This window comes from Lissotriton vulgaris, chromosome 6 (genome assembly GCF_964263255.1).
Source record: "Lissotriton vulgaris chromosome 6, aLisVul1.2, whole genome shotgun sequence".
NCBI lineage: Eukaryota > Metazoa > Chordata > Amphibia > Caudata > Salamandridae > Lissotriton > Lissotriton vulgaris.
In genome coordinates this window covers 369,605,978-369,623,594 of record NC_141694.1, presented here as the reverse complement: position 1 = coordinate 369,623,594, position 17,617 = coordinate 369,605,978, and the positions used below count along the sequence as shown (strand labels likewise).

Here is a 17,617-nt window from a genome sequence, read left to right as displayed (position 1 = left end):
TAATGCAGTAACAAAGCCCGGACGAGATTTAACAGATGTTCCATTGACAAATCCAGACCTGACACTTTATGTGGATGGTTCATGCATGAGAACAAGTACAGGAGAGTTAGTGGCCGCGTATGCCGTGACCACTGAAACTGAAGTTAAAGAAACACATCGTATTGATACACTGTCTGCTCAAGCGGCAGAGCTCATCGCTCTGACCCGAGCCTGTATTCTAGCCAAGAACAGAAATGTTAACATATACACTGATTCCCGTTATGCGTTCGGAGTCGTACACGACTTCGGCATGCTCTGGCAAAAAAGAGGTTTTCTGACCTCTCATGGTACAAAGATACAGCATGGTCCTCTCATTCAAGCACTGTTAGAAGCAATACATCTGCCTTCAGCCATATCAGTCATGAAGTGTAAAGCACATACTAAAGTCACAGATTCTGTTTCCCAGGGTAACGACCTGGCAGATCAGACAGCAAAACATACAGCACTGACTCACACTCAGACAACTGACACGACAAAGACAACAGATCCGACAAACTGTATGACAGTCAGAGATCCCACACTAGATGTTATTGACATTCAGACACATGCTACTGCAGACGAAATAAAGAAATGGATCGAACTAGGAGGGATCCAGACAGATCAAGGTTGGATGACGAAGGGAAAATCTACATGGTTTCTCCCTGACTCTATGGTTCAAGTCATGATAAATACAGCACATAGTCCTGCCCACCTAGGAGAGAAAGCAATGCTAGATAGTTTGCAAAATCTCTGGAGCAATAAACACTTACGAGCAGCAGCAAAACAGAAAGTGCGTACTTGCATGATCTGTTGTCAGTTCAATCCAGGTAAAAGCGTCCCTGTAGAGCAAGGTGGATTTCATCCTCCCGATCACCCTTTTGAAGTCCTCCAGATGGATTATATCCAGATGGACCGTTGTCGAGGATTTAAATATGTTCTCGTAGTTGTCTGTGCTCTGTCCCGCTGGACCGAAGCATACCCAGTCCCAGATTACACTGCTCCGACCACTGCCAAACAGTTGGTTCGTGAATTCTTCCCACGGTACGGCATGCCTCGTGTCGTGTACTCAGATAACGGTCAGCCATTCTCATCCGAATTAATGAAGCAAGTTTCCTTATTACTGGGATACCAGTGGAAGTTCCATTGTGTCCGACATCCAGAAGCAGCAGGCCTTGTAGAAAGGCATAATCAGACATTAAAGATCCGCCTTGCCAAAATATGTCAGGAAAAAGGGGTCGACTGGATAGTCGCCCTGCCAGTGGCACTATTCTATATGAGAATGGTCGCCCATTCGAGATCAGGGCTATCTCCGTACGAGGTGGTCTTTGGAAGACCACCGAATATGTGGGGGACGCCCATTCCTAAAAAGATTACTGATGTTGATTCTAATATGTTGACAGATTACCTTGCCTCCTTGATGTCTGCACTCCAATCATGTCGTTCACAGGTTGCCGCAGCCTTCCCTGACAACACTGATGTGAAGCCGCATGACGTCCGTCCCGGAGATGTTGTCCTAGTTCGCAACTTCGACAGAAAAAGTCCGTTGGAGCCCCGCTGGAAGTCTCCGAAGACCGTTCTTCTTACCACGAGGACCGCAGTCAAATTGGAAGGCAGAAAGGGGTGGGTCCACCTAAGCCATATCAAAACATTCCCAGGACTGAAACCGGAACAAGACTCACCCACCCCCACCAAAGACTGTGTTACCAAAGACTTTACCGAATCCAAACGAGAAAAAACTCCTCAAGAACAATACCGCATGAAATTACGATCTAGCAAGTCAGACAGTTTAATTGTTTAAGTCCTCCCCTAGGTGAATCGGTTAAATAGTTTCTGACATGTATCCCCTAGATCGAGTTAGAGAGAGAGAAGAAAAGAAACGTACCTATTGCAAATCACTTCGTAGTCACTGCATAGTGACACTAATAATCATGTTTATTCTCAGTGTTTTAATTATTATTGCTAGCATCTTATTACCTATCTACTATCCTATTTTCAAGCGTGAACAATCTGCTTACAATGTCTCTGCTGAACACACCTTTAGTGAGTTACCTCCTCATGAGCTTTCCTACAGACTCGCGCTGCGCAACAATACATTCATTAGTATGTTACATCATTCTCATCAAACTAACAATGCTACAAATTGCTGGATATGTGGCCGACTCCCTCCCTACCAGAATTACAAGGGAGCGCTGCCTCTCTTTCCGTACCCGTTCTCTCACAATGGCTCCTGCGGAGCATGGTTTAAGATAATTAATTCTTTAGATCCCGATATTGCTGTTTTCGATGGGGGTTGGGTTTGGGGAAACCTGAACTTGGTCCTGCTCGACGTCTGTTACCCGGATAAGGAGGGACTCCCCACTAGAATAGGAACTGATCTAGAAAATGAAGTGTATGGATTAGGTAATTATACAATTAGCCTTATGATTCTTACTGTCGAATCCGAAGCCACACCCGTTCTACCCATTATGTCAGTACTGCCAGTCACTGGTGAATTATGTATCAAGAAGAAAGGTTCAATACACTTAGGTCATAGTAAATGCACTACTGTGGTCGAATTCAGTGATGATGGAAAATCATCTTTCAAAGCTATCAGTCATTCTTACTTTGTTTGTGGTCATACCGCATACATTCGTCTACCTCCAGATTGGGATGGTACCTGTTACATTGCATTCCTTCTGCCACCTGTCTTTCTAGCTCCTCCTGATTACCATAGAAATAGCAATCTAGTAAAGAATAGACCCAGAAGAGATGTCCCACTTGTCGACTACACAGAAACGGCATGGGAACAGTACACTGACTTTAATAAAGGATTGTTTTTCTTTTTAGGCCCTGTCCAGAATAGTAAATTAATACGCAGATTAACTAGAACACTTGAAGCCGTAGTAAATGAAACTACCTCCGCCTTAGGTAACTTAACAGAAGAGCAGTCCGCTATGCGGGTTGTTGTCCTTCAGAATCGTCTTGTAATTGACGTCATCTTGGCAGATAAGAGGTGGAGCCTGTAAGGTCATCGGGTCAAGCTGCTGTGTTTTCATTCCACAAAATGCACCATCTGTATATCAAGCTATCACCCGTCTTCATAAAATTGCAAATCAGATCCATCAGAATCCAGGCACCTGGACTTGGTCCGGTTGGTTCTGGACAACGTTAACAGCTTGGGGATGGAAGATCCTATCCTTCCTAGGCATTGGCCTAGTCCTAGTATTCAGTTGCTGCCTGTGCCTGCAGTGTGGGCCAGCGATTTGTGGACTGTGTGCCACCTCTTGTATTGAACATTCCAGTTTTCACTCAAAACGTAATCGAAAGAAAGAAGAACAAATGATGTTACAAGAACAGACTGATCGATTCATGAGGATCGATATTTCATGAAGGGTCCGTAGGGAACAAGGAGGGAATGAGGAAAATTAAATTTTGGCCATGTTGTGTTCCCTAGCGCGTACCCCACCGACTCCATGTACCAGCTTAAAGTGCATGTAACTTCCCTCCTGTGCCAGCTATGAAGACGCAAATACATTTGCGTCCAACGTTAACATGTCCTCTTTCAGATCCACCATGAATGGATTATGTAGTCCGTTCCTAAGTATGCTATGCCACCGTCTTTTTGTAGTGCACTTTTCGTATTTTTCCTGCTCTAGCAAGAGTAGGCCCTGAATTCCTGCCATCTGAACCTCTTTTGTGGCTCCTGACTCTGCCCAGGCTACCTCTGTACCCGTGAACTCTGTCCTACTTTCAGCACGGCCCCTCGCGCTCAGCTCAAGCCTGCTTTCTGCCAAGACTGACTATAACCTTCGAGTTATCTGTTTTGCTCCTCGAGAATGCATTCCTGCCTACTAGATCCTGTAAACATCCTCTCCAGCTGCAGAGCCAAAGGGCCGACCTGTCTTAACGCAAGTAAATCATAGCCTCTGTTGCCATGCTTCCATGGAAGGCCCCGTGCCCCACGCTTCACATGTAGACACTCAGGCGCTTATACACGCATCCACAGTTAGCATAGAATAGCTTCTGCCCTAGAGACCTTTCCGCCCAGATAGTATAGTTCCTAAACATCAGATATCAGATATGATAGAAGTACAAGTTGATCTGACATGCCAGACTTCTGTCTCTTTCCGTCAGTGTAAATGTCAAGTCCCCTGCACCCCGTCAATCACACGTCATGCAGCTGCGCGCGCATCCAAGCTTCCGATTTCTGCTGACATTGCAACATTCTGTTAGCACCACCCCTTGGTGCCACCCACTTGCGTCACCTATCAGTGACGTTTCTAGCACACACCTCTAGTTCACGCCTAGTTTACGCCTCTTGATGATGTACTAGTACCACGTGTATACTGTTATCTTGTCTTCTCTCAGCTGTTACGCCTCTTGTTTTATTCTGTATGATACGAATCAAGTATATAAGCTATGTACTATCAATAAACGAGAGCGCGCTCATCTATCCCTTCTGACACCCCTGTGGTGGTCAGAACATGATATCCTGATTCCTTTATGAGGAATAAAACCCTTAGAAACTCTAACACCACGGACTCTGTTTTCTTTCATTCTGATTGAGTTATCATTGATTAAGTACTTACCTGCATAGAAATTAAGAGAGTAAATTAATTATTTACGTCATACCAGAGGCCCATTAAAAAACTTTTGAGAAAATGTCACCCCGCATATTTTCATTCGGAACATTGTGAGCAGGAATGTGGGGGGCCATAATAGTTGAAAGGAACAGCAGAGGATTGAAGAGGAATTTTGCAATTTAAATTCCTACTGATGCGCTTACAGGTAAATCATCTATCTCAAAGATTGATGGCAATGTTGCAATTTATAAAACATCAACCAAGGATGTGTTATTGTCAATCGAAGATGAGACAGTTGAATGTGGAAACATATCTGGCTATCATTTAAATGCTGCCAAAACTAAGGTAATTGACGGCTATAAAGTAGGCTTATGCGCTAATCGTGTTATCAGCAAAGCTATCTATCTAGGTTTAAATCAACTACTCACGTAGAGTTGATAGTGAAAGGTAACTACAAAGGTTTAATAAAGAAATGTATTGCGATGGTGCACAATTGGCATTGTTTACCAATTAGTTTGGCTGGCCGAGGCAACGTAATGAAAATAAAAATGATTTCCCAGTTCCCAAATTCTTTTTTTAAAAGAGTTAGAGTCTGTTGTGAGTAACTTTAAAGCTGGAGATAAAAAAAATCCAAATGGGCTATTAGTATCAGAGGGCATCATCAATGAGGTTCAAGGCGCTTCTTGACTCAAGCGTGGTGCCTGGCGATTCCGGTGTCCTGATATCAGGACAACACTTTACACTACAAAGACTTCTGTCTTTGTTTTGTAAAGTGATGCCAGGGAGAAAGTATTGAGAAAGCAACAGAGTAATGTACAGTCATTAAACTGAGATTGTCCCTTCTTTTCAGGATAACACTCTGCTGTGTTTCAGGATTTGATTAGGACTACATGCCGCAACTATCTTTGCGAGTGACCATTTGGGCGGGGCACAGGTATAGGAAAAGCCCCTTCTGTTAGGCTGCCACACATTATTCCAGGACTTAAATGGAGAAGGTTTTCCTGTTCCTGTGCCTCACCTGACACGCTGTTACTACCGTTAGCAACATGATCACTGATCGGAGCACCTCGGAAGCGGCCCAAAGATCAGTAAAAGAGATTGCAGCTCTTTGCTTATTCTCTTTCTGCCACAATGAATTTGAGCATCCTGCTCGTGGATTGTTATTATTGCTGTAACATTGGCCAAGAAAAGCCCTGCGTTCCCTGCATGCAAACACTGGATCCCGACATATTATAAGGAATTACTTACTTAAAGGGGAATAAAAATTCCAAGGAAAAATTTGACTTTTAACCAAACAGAAGAGTAGAAGTGTTAGCCTATTATTAAGGTTATTTTGTGGTTCTGATTAAACTTAAGATATATTTCCCTGGATATCCCCACATAAAAGCGCTGTGAGTTTCAACAGCGTCAATTGTGCTAGTTAGTTTGAAAGATTACAGTGACACTTTTAAGGTGAAGTTGATTCTGTGCCCTGCCCAAAAGAGAATCCAAACAGGACAGAAGTGATATTATATGGCTCACCTTCAAACAAGAGAAACTGACATTGTGGTAAATACATCTGTAGTGATGTGAGTGTGAATGATCCAAAGGTAAAGGTTGAGAAGTGAATAACACATACACCCCATTTGTTTCAGCTGGAGCATTTCTGTGCAGACTTAGAAGTTCCTCAAATTAACCAAAGAAAATGGAAAATAGCTTAAAACAAAGAGCAATAAATGCCCACACATGACTCATCCTCAGAGGTATCCCCACACTTAATGATGCAAAAGGATTCATGCAATATTGTTCTTTAGTTCAAGTCTCATTCCCAGCTGTTCCCACCCCACACCATTTCCTTTGCTTGATCACTCTAAACGTATGTGCTGTAACAGCAATCAGATTTGGCGCTATTGAGATGAAGATCGTTTGCTCATCATAGTAATCCTGAGGAACCTTCGATCTGACAATTAGGGTCAGGAAATTGATTTCCTGTATGGGGTGGGCTCTATCAACCTTAATTCTGGGCTGTTATGAGGAAGAGAATGGCTACTTAAATCAATCATTAAAATTTGAAAAATGAAAACCACCCAGCTGCTTGATTAGAATTACAGGCCCTGACTGCTACAAAAGCATTAAGGATAAGATACTTTGGGCTATAGTTACAGTTTTGGCAAGCCTGGTGAACTGTTTGTAATATGTCTGCTCTAACTGGTGAACATTGGGAAAATCAGGACTATTGGGCATCAAGCTTGGGGGCTGACGTCATTTGCATCTGATGTACAAGAGTCCATACTGTAAACTAGGCAAGAACAACCCCTTTAGCACTTGTCTCTCAGTGGTATCAATGATGAACAGTCACAGGCTTCTCAGAGTGCTTAGTTAGGAGGGGGGGTCCAACAAGCTTGACATTCAACAGAAACAAAGAAAATAATAACATGTTTGTCCAACCCAATATTCACCTCTATAAAAGAGAACTTTAATAAAATAGAATACTACACACTAAAACATTTTAGGGACTCAGACTCTGTGGTGCGAGAGTACTGTCCTCCAGATGAGGAAACCACTTTTTCTCGCCCTCCACTTTCTCTCACTCTTTGTTTGTATAAGGGAATCCTCCAGCATAGAGAACGCTCCCTCCTTTGTGGTAGTGCTGTGTGTTCAGTCTCTCATTCTTGGGTCTCTTACAAAATGCCAGTCAGTGGCAATCCAGAGTTAGTACTTTGTGTATTTCAGTCCATGCTCTCCTCTCTGTGCAGAGAAAACATGTTGGCCGCAGGTGCACCAGTCCTCTGTTCCAATCCTGAGAGTAGACTCAGGACCATATGGCAGCATCTGGAGGTAGCAGGAGTGTGGTTTTCTTCGGGACAGAAGCCATCTTCTGGGCACATAGTGAGTTAGCTGGAGGTTAGGGCCTGTGAGTCTTAACAGGGTCCTACCCCACGTAGGCAGTTGGCGGTACATCTGAGTAGACCTCCTAAGAGTCCGCTTCTCCTGCAGGAGTTTCTCACTCCTTCCCTTCTCTCAGGCAGGACTCTTCCAGGCATTCCATGTTAGGGAGGCACTTCTTCCTTCATCAAACACCTTTACCTTCAGATCAGACTCCAGATGATGTCAGCTCACTTCTGGAAAGCTGGCTGTCATGCTGACTCCAGCTCCGATTGCACACTAGTGCGCTATGTACTGATCCACTCTCCCACTTTTTTTATTCAAGACCATGAGGAGTTTGAAAAACAGTTACAATTCTGTGTACCAAATTGGGAATGCAGCAAATATCAGGACATCCTAAACACCTCTGATATTCTTCTAGTTTTTTTTTATTCTGCATCCTCTCTTTTCCCTACTTTGAGCCTTATACCCACCCATCAACCTCTTCTTCCAAACCTCCCCTTCCCACCATATTTAACTATCTGTTTTTATTAACATGTTGCCTTGATGTATTATGGGTAGAGAAGACAGTGAACTGGAAGCAGATAATTCTAAGGCCATCTCTGATTCAACCCCCAAGTTCATAAAGTAGACGTGTCTCTATTATCTTGGCTTGTCCTGCTAATTACAACTCTCTAGCCCAGCCATGTCCTGTGCATGTGCCTCAATTTATACACAATTACGGCAGATGGCATCTTAACATATCCTCTTTCAATACCAACAGTGGAAGTTTTGTGCCAAGACACTGGGAGGTACTTGTTATGACTAGTAACGCCTGGAAATAGCTTGCACCTTCAATTTTTGCCCTTGTACTACAAAAGTGTACCCTTAACCTTTAGAATGCCTATGGACACCCTCCCAGTCCTTGGTCCTTTACAGTTGAACAACATTCTAAGATTTTTTTACATACACTATATTCTCATGGTTTGTTGGATAAGGCCTAACCTCCTTCCCTCCTCTCAACCAACGACCTGCCATTGCACCAATGTGACAGTCCTCTGGATGACTGTCATGATATGCTGTACTGTCAATGGTGGTGAAGTCTTCATTAGATTGGTTAGCCTGGAGTCCCACGCTGTTGTCATGCCGAACGTCTTCATCATCATTAACAGGGATAGGCTCTTCATATACATCAGAGAAAGTGTGCGCTGGTGGTTGTGGTGAAGGCGAGTGTGCTGGTAGATGCACTGCAGGCATAGGAATGGTGTCTCTAGCCACTTGTCTTTTAGGCATGGGGAGCAATCGAAGTTCCTCTGATATAGCCTCTTCCACTGTGAGACACTTCTTCTTGGGTCGCACTAGACTGGCTCATGCAGTGAGGGCCGCACAGTTATTAGTCCCGTGTGAGACTGAATGTCTATTTTCCTCTGCATGACCTCTGGCTGCTCTGACAGTTATAGAGTGGCCGCTGGCTCACTCGACACATGTTGATGCCTATTTTTAAAATCAACTTTGGCGTCAATTTCAGGGACAAATAATGCATTTCTGGGCCTCAGTACCGAGATGGTGTCTCTAGGCATTCAAGCTTAGTGCTCTGGTTTAGGGGCCTTTCCAGAGCCAAGGTAGGCTGTTGATACAGAAAGGGACACTGGTTGCGTCATCTCTGGAGGCCTTTTCTGCACCATTTAAGGGTTTGAGGCTTGGCACTCTCAAGGCCTGTGCTTGATGCGAGTTGAGATTCCTCATGGGGTCAAGCCCCAAAGGGCAAATCCTTGGACTGAGAGGACATCTTCAGTGAAATCTTTGTTCTTGTGCTTATTTCACTGGAGATCCTGGAGACTTTTGCTCTCTGAACTAAGAGGCCGCTGAGTACAGACATTCGGGCATGTGCTATGTCTGACCTCTCAGAATCCCAGATGGTCCGCCCCTCTTTCAGTCGGAGTATGTGCCCTCGACATCTTCAGCACAGAGCGTGGTCAATGGGAGACCTCTAGTACTGCATTTTGTGGTGCAGCCACATATATTTCCACAAATAACAGGAGGCCTTTTATTTGTAAAGGCCTGGCATGCTGAACAGTTTACTTTCTTGTGGACTCTTTGTAAACAAAGGTTACCAACTCTGTGATGGTCTGGCCACTGAAACTTTCTGTTGTAGTTTGTGCAAGTTTGGAAGAGTGTGTGCTCCATAAATCTCTCCCCACTTGCTATTCTCAAACAATCTCTGGTCTGTGTGGATTTCGCCCCAGTCAGCGGTTGTACAGTGTTTCTGTGTGTTGAGGGATGGTATTCTGGTCTTTCGATTTAAGTGATTATCTTCTGTAATGTGTCGGTCCTGAAACTCTGGAAGTAAATCTGAATACAATATTCTGGGGTGGAGTAAGTCTCCTGGTTCATTGTGAGTTTTGGGCAGGAGAGTCGTGTTACCTTGAAACAAAAACCTCTTCTTCGAAGAAAAACAACTTGCAAGATCTGCACCTCACATTAGATAGCAAGAGAGTTTGCTGCTAAAATAACATTATTTGTGACTGTACATATAAAGACAGATTGTTCATTCTTATAGACTCATTCGATTAATTTAGGGGTACCAGAACAGCATTTAACTACATCAGATCTACAGAGCAGCTTATTTATGGAAACAAGTTCTTGTTTCATATCTGGTTTCCCCAGTGTTAGTGAAACCTGGATTAAAACTTTAAAATCATAATCAGATGCTTCGCAAACATGTATACCACATGATATTTCATCAATGATTACAGATTTTATAAAACACATAGAGCATGCATATTCTTGCAAAAAATATTAGGTTTTACCTGTCCCCATTTCGCAGGTTTTTAAATTGAGCTGCTAAAAGGCACATCAGAGTTGGTCCCAATCTGCTCCCGGGAACTAGGTCCTCTACCATCAGAGCTGGAAATAAATCTATGTTCAGTGGTGACCCATATAATCTGCAATAGAAGGCAAATGTAATACGTTTACCAAGTCTAAAACTGAATAAATATCTCTGAATCACATTACTTCTATTTCCAAAGGCAGCTAACACATTACAGCGTATTGTGCATATTTTTATTTTGTAATGTTTATCCTGGGCCCTGCTCTTGCCACATCTGATCGGCAGTGTACACAATATGAGACCCATGGATGTTTGGTGATTCTACGTCCTGCGGTATTAACACTCGGAATTCTGTTTTAGAAAGTCACTTTTAGCCTTTTCATTAAGATTTAAATCATGCATATCAGTGGCCATATGTACAATGTGCCCTAAACTTGTCATTTCCTGGTAGGATAAAACTTGGAAGCTCAGCCATTTAGTTTCAGATTTCGTGCAGACCTTCCATTTAAAAAACATTTTGAAACATTTTATAAAACATTTTTTCTCTTAGCTTATCTCCACCTTATAGTATAATTTAACCTAGAGTCCCCAGATACCAAGCATTAAATACAAATACTGGAAAACTGAAACTCAAGGGCTATTATTATAAGGAAGACATGGACTCAGAGTAATTAAGATAACTAGTAAGTTTCAACACAATATGCCCCAGATGTCATTATGTACAGGCACATTTGCCACAAATAGTTTGCTCATGTCCCATGATTCAGAGGTACTGGACAGTTATCCTAGAGGACCTGCATAGAATAATGGGATGGAGAGTTGCCCTGGGGATACGTACTTGTCTCCTTGGACTGATCCCCGGGACCCTAAACGTAAAATCAGTAGGAAGTTCCTGCTGTTGAGACTTGTAACGGCTAGGCGACGAATAGCAATTCACTGGCTGACACAGAGTGGGCCGCTGGTAGCGAACTGGAAAGCGGACCTGGAGGAATGGGTGCTAGCAGAGGAGGGTACTAGGAAGGATGCTAAACTCCCGGAAGTGTTGCAGGCATGGGGGCTAATGGTCCAGGAGATAGGGAGGAGCACCCAGAGTTCCACGCAGACGATGTTGACTGGTGTTAGTCGCCTGGGGACTGCATCCCCCAGACATGGGGAGAGTCGGGAGGGTACCCCTGATTGAGATGTTTGTTGGGTGGTTGGGCCCGGTAAAGGGGGGGAAATTGGGAGGGGGGGTGTTCAGTTAAAAGTTCATGCGATTGCTACTGACACTGTTTACTTCTATTGCTGGTTCGATATACGCTCCAGAGACAACCCAAATTGGACGGACTGATGCTGTACATGGATTGTAAGGCTGATTGTTCGGAGCTCTCTGTGATAATATTGCTGTACCAACATGTGAAGTGAACCTTAAAAACCGCAATAAAGACAATATTTAAAAAAAAACTGTTATCAACACAATACATCTTGTCTGCCCATTAAAATCATGTTTGCAAAAACAACAGGTGATGGACCGAATGAGGATCAATGTCACACATTCAACCCAGTCAAAAGATCTGGGTCCTAATCCATCGTTTTTTTGCACTCCACACCACCCTGGGTTAGACAATGGCGATATGCAAATCAGCTCTGACCCTGTGCCCCATGGGAACAGTCCAGTCCGAACTACAAAAGCCATGTCCTTCCCAGAACGGAATCAAGCATCCGAGGACCGGACCGGTTTCGAGGTAACACCTCTCATCAGCCCGGCTAGCTTGACTCCAGTGGTGTGGAGTGCCTGGGACCCACGTCTGGGCATCCCCAGTACACTTATAGCGAGTTTGCAAAAACAACAGGTGATGGACCGAATGAGGATCAATGTCACACATTCAACCCAGTCAAAAGATCTGGGTCCTAATCCATCGTTTTTTTGCACTCCACACCACCCTGGGTTAGACAATGGCGATATGCAAATCAGCTCTGACCCTGTGCCCCATGGGAACAGTCCAGTCCGAACTACAAAAGCCATGTCCTTCCCAGAACAGAATCAAGCATCCGAGGACCGGACCGGTTTCGAGGTAACACCTCTCATCAGCCCGGCTAGCTTGACTCCAGTGGTGTGGAGTGCCTGGGACCCACGTCTGGGCATCCCCAGTACACTTATAGCGAGTTTGCAAAAACAACAGGTGATGGACCGAATGAGGATCAATGTCACACATTCAACCCAGTCAAAAGATCTGGGTCCTAATCCATCGTTTTTTTGCACTCCACACCACCCTGGGTTAGACAATGGCGATATGCAAATCAGCTCTGACCCTGTGCCCCATGGGAACAGTCCAGTCCGAACTACAAAAGCCATGTCCTTCCCAGAACGGAATCAAGCATCCGAGGACCGGACCGGTTTCGAGGTAACACCTCTCATCAGCCCGGCTAGCTTGACTCCAGTGGTGTGGAGTGCCTGGGACCCACGTCTGGGCATCCCCAGTACACTTATAGCGAGTTTGCAAAAACAACAGGTGATGGACCAAATGAGGATCAATGTCACACATTCAACCCAGTCAAAAGATCTGGGTCCTAATCCATCGTTTTTTTGCACTCCACACCACCCTGGGTTAGACAATGGCGATATGCAAATCAGCTCTGACCCTGTGCCCCATGGGAACAGTCCAGTCCGAACTACAAAAGCCATGTCCTTCCCAGAACGGAATCAAGCATCCGAGGACCGGATTCGAGGTAACACCTCTCATCAGCCCGGCTAGCTTGACTCCAGTGGTGTGGAGTGCCTGGGACCCACGTCTGGGCATCCCCAGTACACTTATAGCGAGTTTGCAAAAACAACAGGTGATGGACCGAATGAGGATCAATGTCACACATTCAACCCAGTCAAAAGATCTGGGTCCTAATCCATCGTTTTTTTGCACTCCACACCACCCTGGGTTAGACAATGGCAATATGCAAATCAGCTCTGACCCTGTGCCCCATGGGAACAGTCCAGTCCGAACTACAAAAGCCATGTCCTTCCCAGAACATCTGGACAAGACACAATAAAAGAAGGAACAAAAAGAAAATCATCGGGCTAAAGGAAATAAACATGAGAGCTCAGTTGCTGCCGGAGAACGATATGAATGAAGTAACATGATCAGCAAAAGACGTTGAGAAACATCCGCTCCCTAGTCGAAAAGGGGGGAAAGGATCCCATCACATCACCAGGGCGGTAACAGAAAGTTTTCCCTAAGGTAAGCACAACCCCTAGAAGGAAAACACTAGATGTAGATCAACTACATTACCACTACATCAAAGCCAAGAGATGACTCTCCTCCCCCAAATTTCAAATTTATTTATTATGTTTTGGCTCTCAAAGAGGGCCACATAAACATGTACACACAAAGCAACACAGTCAATAACAAAAATTGCAAAACTTATAAAAACATAGTATTCGAACCGTAATAGGTACACTGTAAACCATCAGTCCCACAAGGCCGGGCCGGCACCATCTTCCAGAAAATTTAATAAATAGCTAAAAATCCTTTAAAAAAGTTAAAAACATAGGCACAAAACATTTCATTAGGTGGGCAGTAAAGTGCATGAAGAAAATCTTGTAAAGTGACAATGCTGTGGCGTAGACAAATTACTTTAAGCCATCGATTGCGCAAGCTACGTAACATAGGACAAATCAAAAGTACATGCATACAGTCCTGGTTATTCAATTTACATAAATTGCACAGCGGAGAAGTGCCATGCCATCTGGACAGCAACACGTTAAGAGGGATTAAGTCGTAACGTAATAAAAACCAGAACCTACGTATCCCATGTGGTAAATTCCACAGGGCATACGGTTGGGGCTGTTTCAACCTATAGGATGAGATGAGCAGCTCCACATTCCTTTTATCACTAACTGTTTTTTTGTCAGATAGAAAACAATACTCCCACGAAGCCTCCTTGAGGACCTGCTTTAACTGCGTGGGAGAGTAGGAGAAAAGAGCGCTTTCATCCAGTCTAAGGATTTTCACAGCCCCTCTAAAATTGCTAACGAGTTTGGAGAACTCCTTAAAATTGCCCAAAAGCTCATTTTTGAGTAAAACTCGCAGGGTTCCCTCACTTGCTCTGGCCAAACTGGCTACCCACCTTATTAAGGCGCACAGCCCCTGAACCCAGGCACTCCTGAGTCCAAAATCCAGCCTACAGGCGGCCAGTGGGCAGGCATTATTAAGAGTCGAGAGGGATCTCAGGAGTTTTCCCTCAATCTTATGGCAAAAGTCCCAATATTTAATCTCTATTATTTCTATACCATACAAAATGGTTGCGGGGATTTTGGCTCTGAATACTTCCAGAAGGCTAGAAAAATGTCTTTTCCCCGTTGCCAGGTATAGGGACTTTAACCCATTGCCATGGGCAAGAGCTTTGCGAGAGCAATGCTCTATATGAAGATTCTCGCTCATATTGGCCGAGAATATTTTCCCCAAAAAGGTATAACAAGTTACGACCTCCAATCTATGCCCTCCAATGGCCCATCTAAAGTTTGTCGAGCGGCATTTCTTCCTACCAGCAATACACATCACTTTACTTTTATTAGTATTGATCTTCATATAATGCTCCCCAGCAAAGTCCTGAAGAGCCTGAAGCCGATTTGCCAGACCCACAGGAGTTAAGTCAAGCAATAAAACATCATCGGCATACATCAGACAGGCCATTGGCACTCCTCCCAACATCGGTGCGATCCCCTCGCTGTGGGACACAGCATCAGGGAGGTCAGATGTATAAAGGGAGAACAGCAGGGGCGCCAATAGGCAGCCCTGTTTAAGGCCATTCTGAGCTGGTATTTTGGCCGAAAGCCCCCTTTCGCCCCCCATTAAGACCCTGCACCAGGTCTCAGTGTGCAGAGCCCGCACCAATTCCAACAGGGGAGTAGGGACACCCAGCGTCGCCAATTTTCTCCACAGCGTTCTCCGATCTACTTTATCGAACGCTGTGGAGAAATCAATAAAGGCGGCGTATACAACACCCCCCCTCACCTGGACATATTTATCCGTAATAACCTGAAGGGCAGTCAGGTTGTCCAGAGTGCCATGTTCCCTTCGGAAACCAGTCTGTTCCAGTGGCAAGATATTGCGCTCCTCGACCCAATCGGAAAGAGAACTCAGGAGGCATTTCGCAAAGACCTTTCCGATGGAGTCGAGGAGCGCAATCATTCGATAGTTACTGGGGCTGTCCCTTGCCCCCTTTTTAAAGATAGGGACCAGAATGCTTCCTCTCCACGATGCAGGGACACATTTGGACAGGTGGCATGCCCTAAACAGGGGGTACAAGATTTTGCTCCAGGTTAAAGGGTCTTGTTTTAGGACCGTCATCGGGAGCTCATCCGGACCCATGGCCCCAGAGGGTCGCATATTTTTTATAGCCAACTCGATTTCCTTCTCAGAGGGAAAGAAAACCGAGTCATCAGGGGGAGCATACGTGAAGTGATCCACACATGTGGACTCATTCCCTGCATATAATTCTCGAATATGGGAGAACCATAGATCTTCTGGTATAGCCATGGGAGTAGGGGAGTGGCGAGTACCACATCCTTTCCCAATTATTGCCCAGAAATCTTTAATGTTGCCATGCGCAGCAGATTCCCTTAATTTAATCCATACTTCATCCTCCCTATCCCTTTTAATTTTTAGCTTGAGTCTGCTTCTCTTTCTTCTTAACCTAGCGATATCCTTCCCACGTTCCGGTACCCTTTCAACGTACTGTGCACGGATTAGTTTGTTTAAATCCCTATTCAGATTACGGAGGGTCAGAGGAACTACCTCTCCTTTTTTCCTGGGGGGGACAATTTTTTTAACATTACATATAATCTTTAGCATGAATTCCTCAAAACAAACTATTTCTTTTCCGTGCCACTCTTCTATTTCCCTGAGGGTATCCGTCAGTAACTCCTGTACCCCATTAATGGCGGCATTATTCCAGAAGCATCTTCCAGATGTTGAGTGGAAGGTGACCTCCTTGCCGTTAAGCGACCAGGATGCCGTATTCAGAGACTTTAACGAAATTGATAGTAATAGTATACTATGGTCGCTCAGAGTCGTGGGTATGATCTTTAAGTCAAGAATCTGGGGAAACAGACTATAGCTGGCGATAGCGTAGTACAAAATTGATGATCCAAAGGGGGATTTATGGGTGTAGTTTGCGGGAACGTCAGATTGAAATCTTCCATTTAAGATAATGCCATCCCTGATCGCAAGTTCTTTTAACAGAATCTTCCCCCTTTTATTTGTTCTTAAATTTTCAGGAAAGAGCGTCTGGGGGATGCAGTGTGCTTCCTCCTTAGCTTTATCCCTGAAGAGTTTTATACTAGTGTTTGAGACTTTACTATTCAAATCCCCAATAAGCAAAATTACAGGGAAAGGAGGTGAATTTTTTATCTTATCCATATACTGGAGAACCCGCTGCAATTTATCGTTAAAACATTCCTCAGGCGGAATATACACATTAAAAATTACCATAGAGTATTTTACATTGTCATGGAACATATTTTCCAATGTTATTGTGTGAAAAAGTATACTGGAATCGATGTAATGGGAAAATCTCCATTGAAACTTATTTGATAGTAAACAGGCGAGCCCCCCCCTAGCATGCCCTTTCTTAGAGGGCGCAGCCGGAACTTCCAAAAGATAGAAATCTTTTAAAGGCGTTAACCTATCTATGCACCATGTTTCCTGGATACACAGTATATCAGCCTCCAGAGTGGATAAAAAGGTCATTTTCTCCGGGCTGCGATGAAATCCGGCCGCGTTCCAGGAAATTATGTTTAAGGCTGGGTTAAAGATGGTGGAACAATTTGGGGTTATCCTTATTTTTTGTGGATAATGCACTATGGAGCCAATTCCACCGGTTATTATCGTCATTGAGTGTGGAATTCTCAACAAGTGGAAGAGGCTTCACGTGCGATACTGAGCGTTTTCCCCTGGAAACCCAAATTTTCAGGTCTCTCAGGGGAGAGGTTACCCCATTTTGCTCACCACCCCTCAACCCCTGCTTATCGAAAGAATATGGCTTGCCTGGGGCAGCGATAGGAAGAATATCAATGCCTAAGCGTTGAAAATTTTCAGCCTGTTCGAGTATCAAATTTGTTATAATAGGGGAAAAGAATTTCACCCGAATACTCAAAACCCGACTACCTCCCAACAGAGACACCAGTTCTATGTCTCTAGACTGAATATGGTAGAGACATTCAACCTCGCTAAAACGCTTAAGAAGCCAGGCTCTATTTAGTAAGAGGTCAGTATCAAATAATGGAACAAAATCTAGTATACGCACATCCGCAGGGGCCTTTGACATACCTGCTTTAGGCCAGGCCGGAGGGCGAGAATTTACAGAGTCAATTGTTACCACAAAGGGG

The 17,617-nt window shown here is 44.3% G+C and overlaps 1 protein-coding gene across 2 annotated transcripts in view; it reads right to left on the bottom strand.

The window, feature by feature from the left end:
• Positions 1 to 17,617, bottom strand: part of PXDN (peroxidasin) — a 582,246-nt gene that overhangs the window by 33,897 nt on the left and 530,732 nt on the right. For both annotated transcript variants that reach the window (XM_086926391.1, XM_086926392.1), the window contains one exon: positions 10,235 to 10,369. In XM_086926391.1, the coding sequence (XP_086782517.1) occupies positions 10,235 to 10,369 (135 nt within the window). The remainder of the gene's footprint in view (positions 1 to 10,234; positions 10,370 to 17,617) is intronic.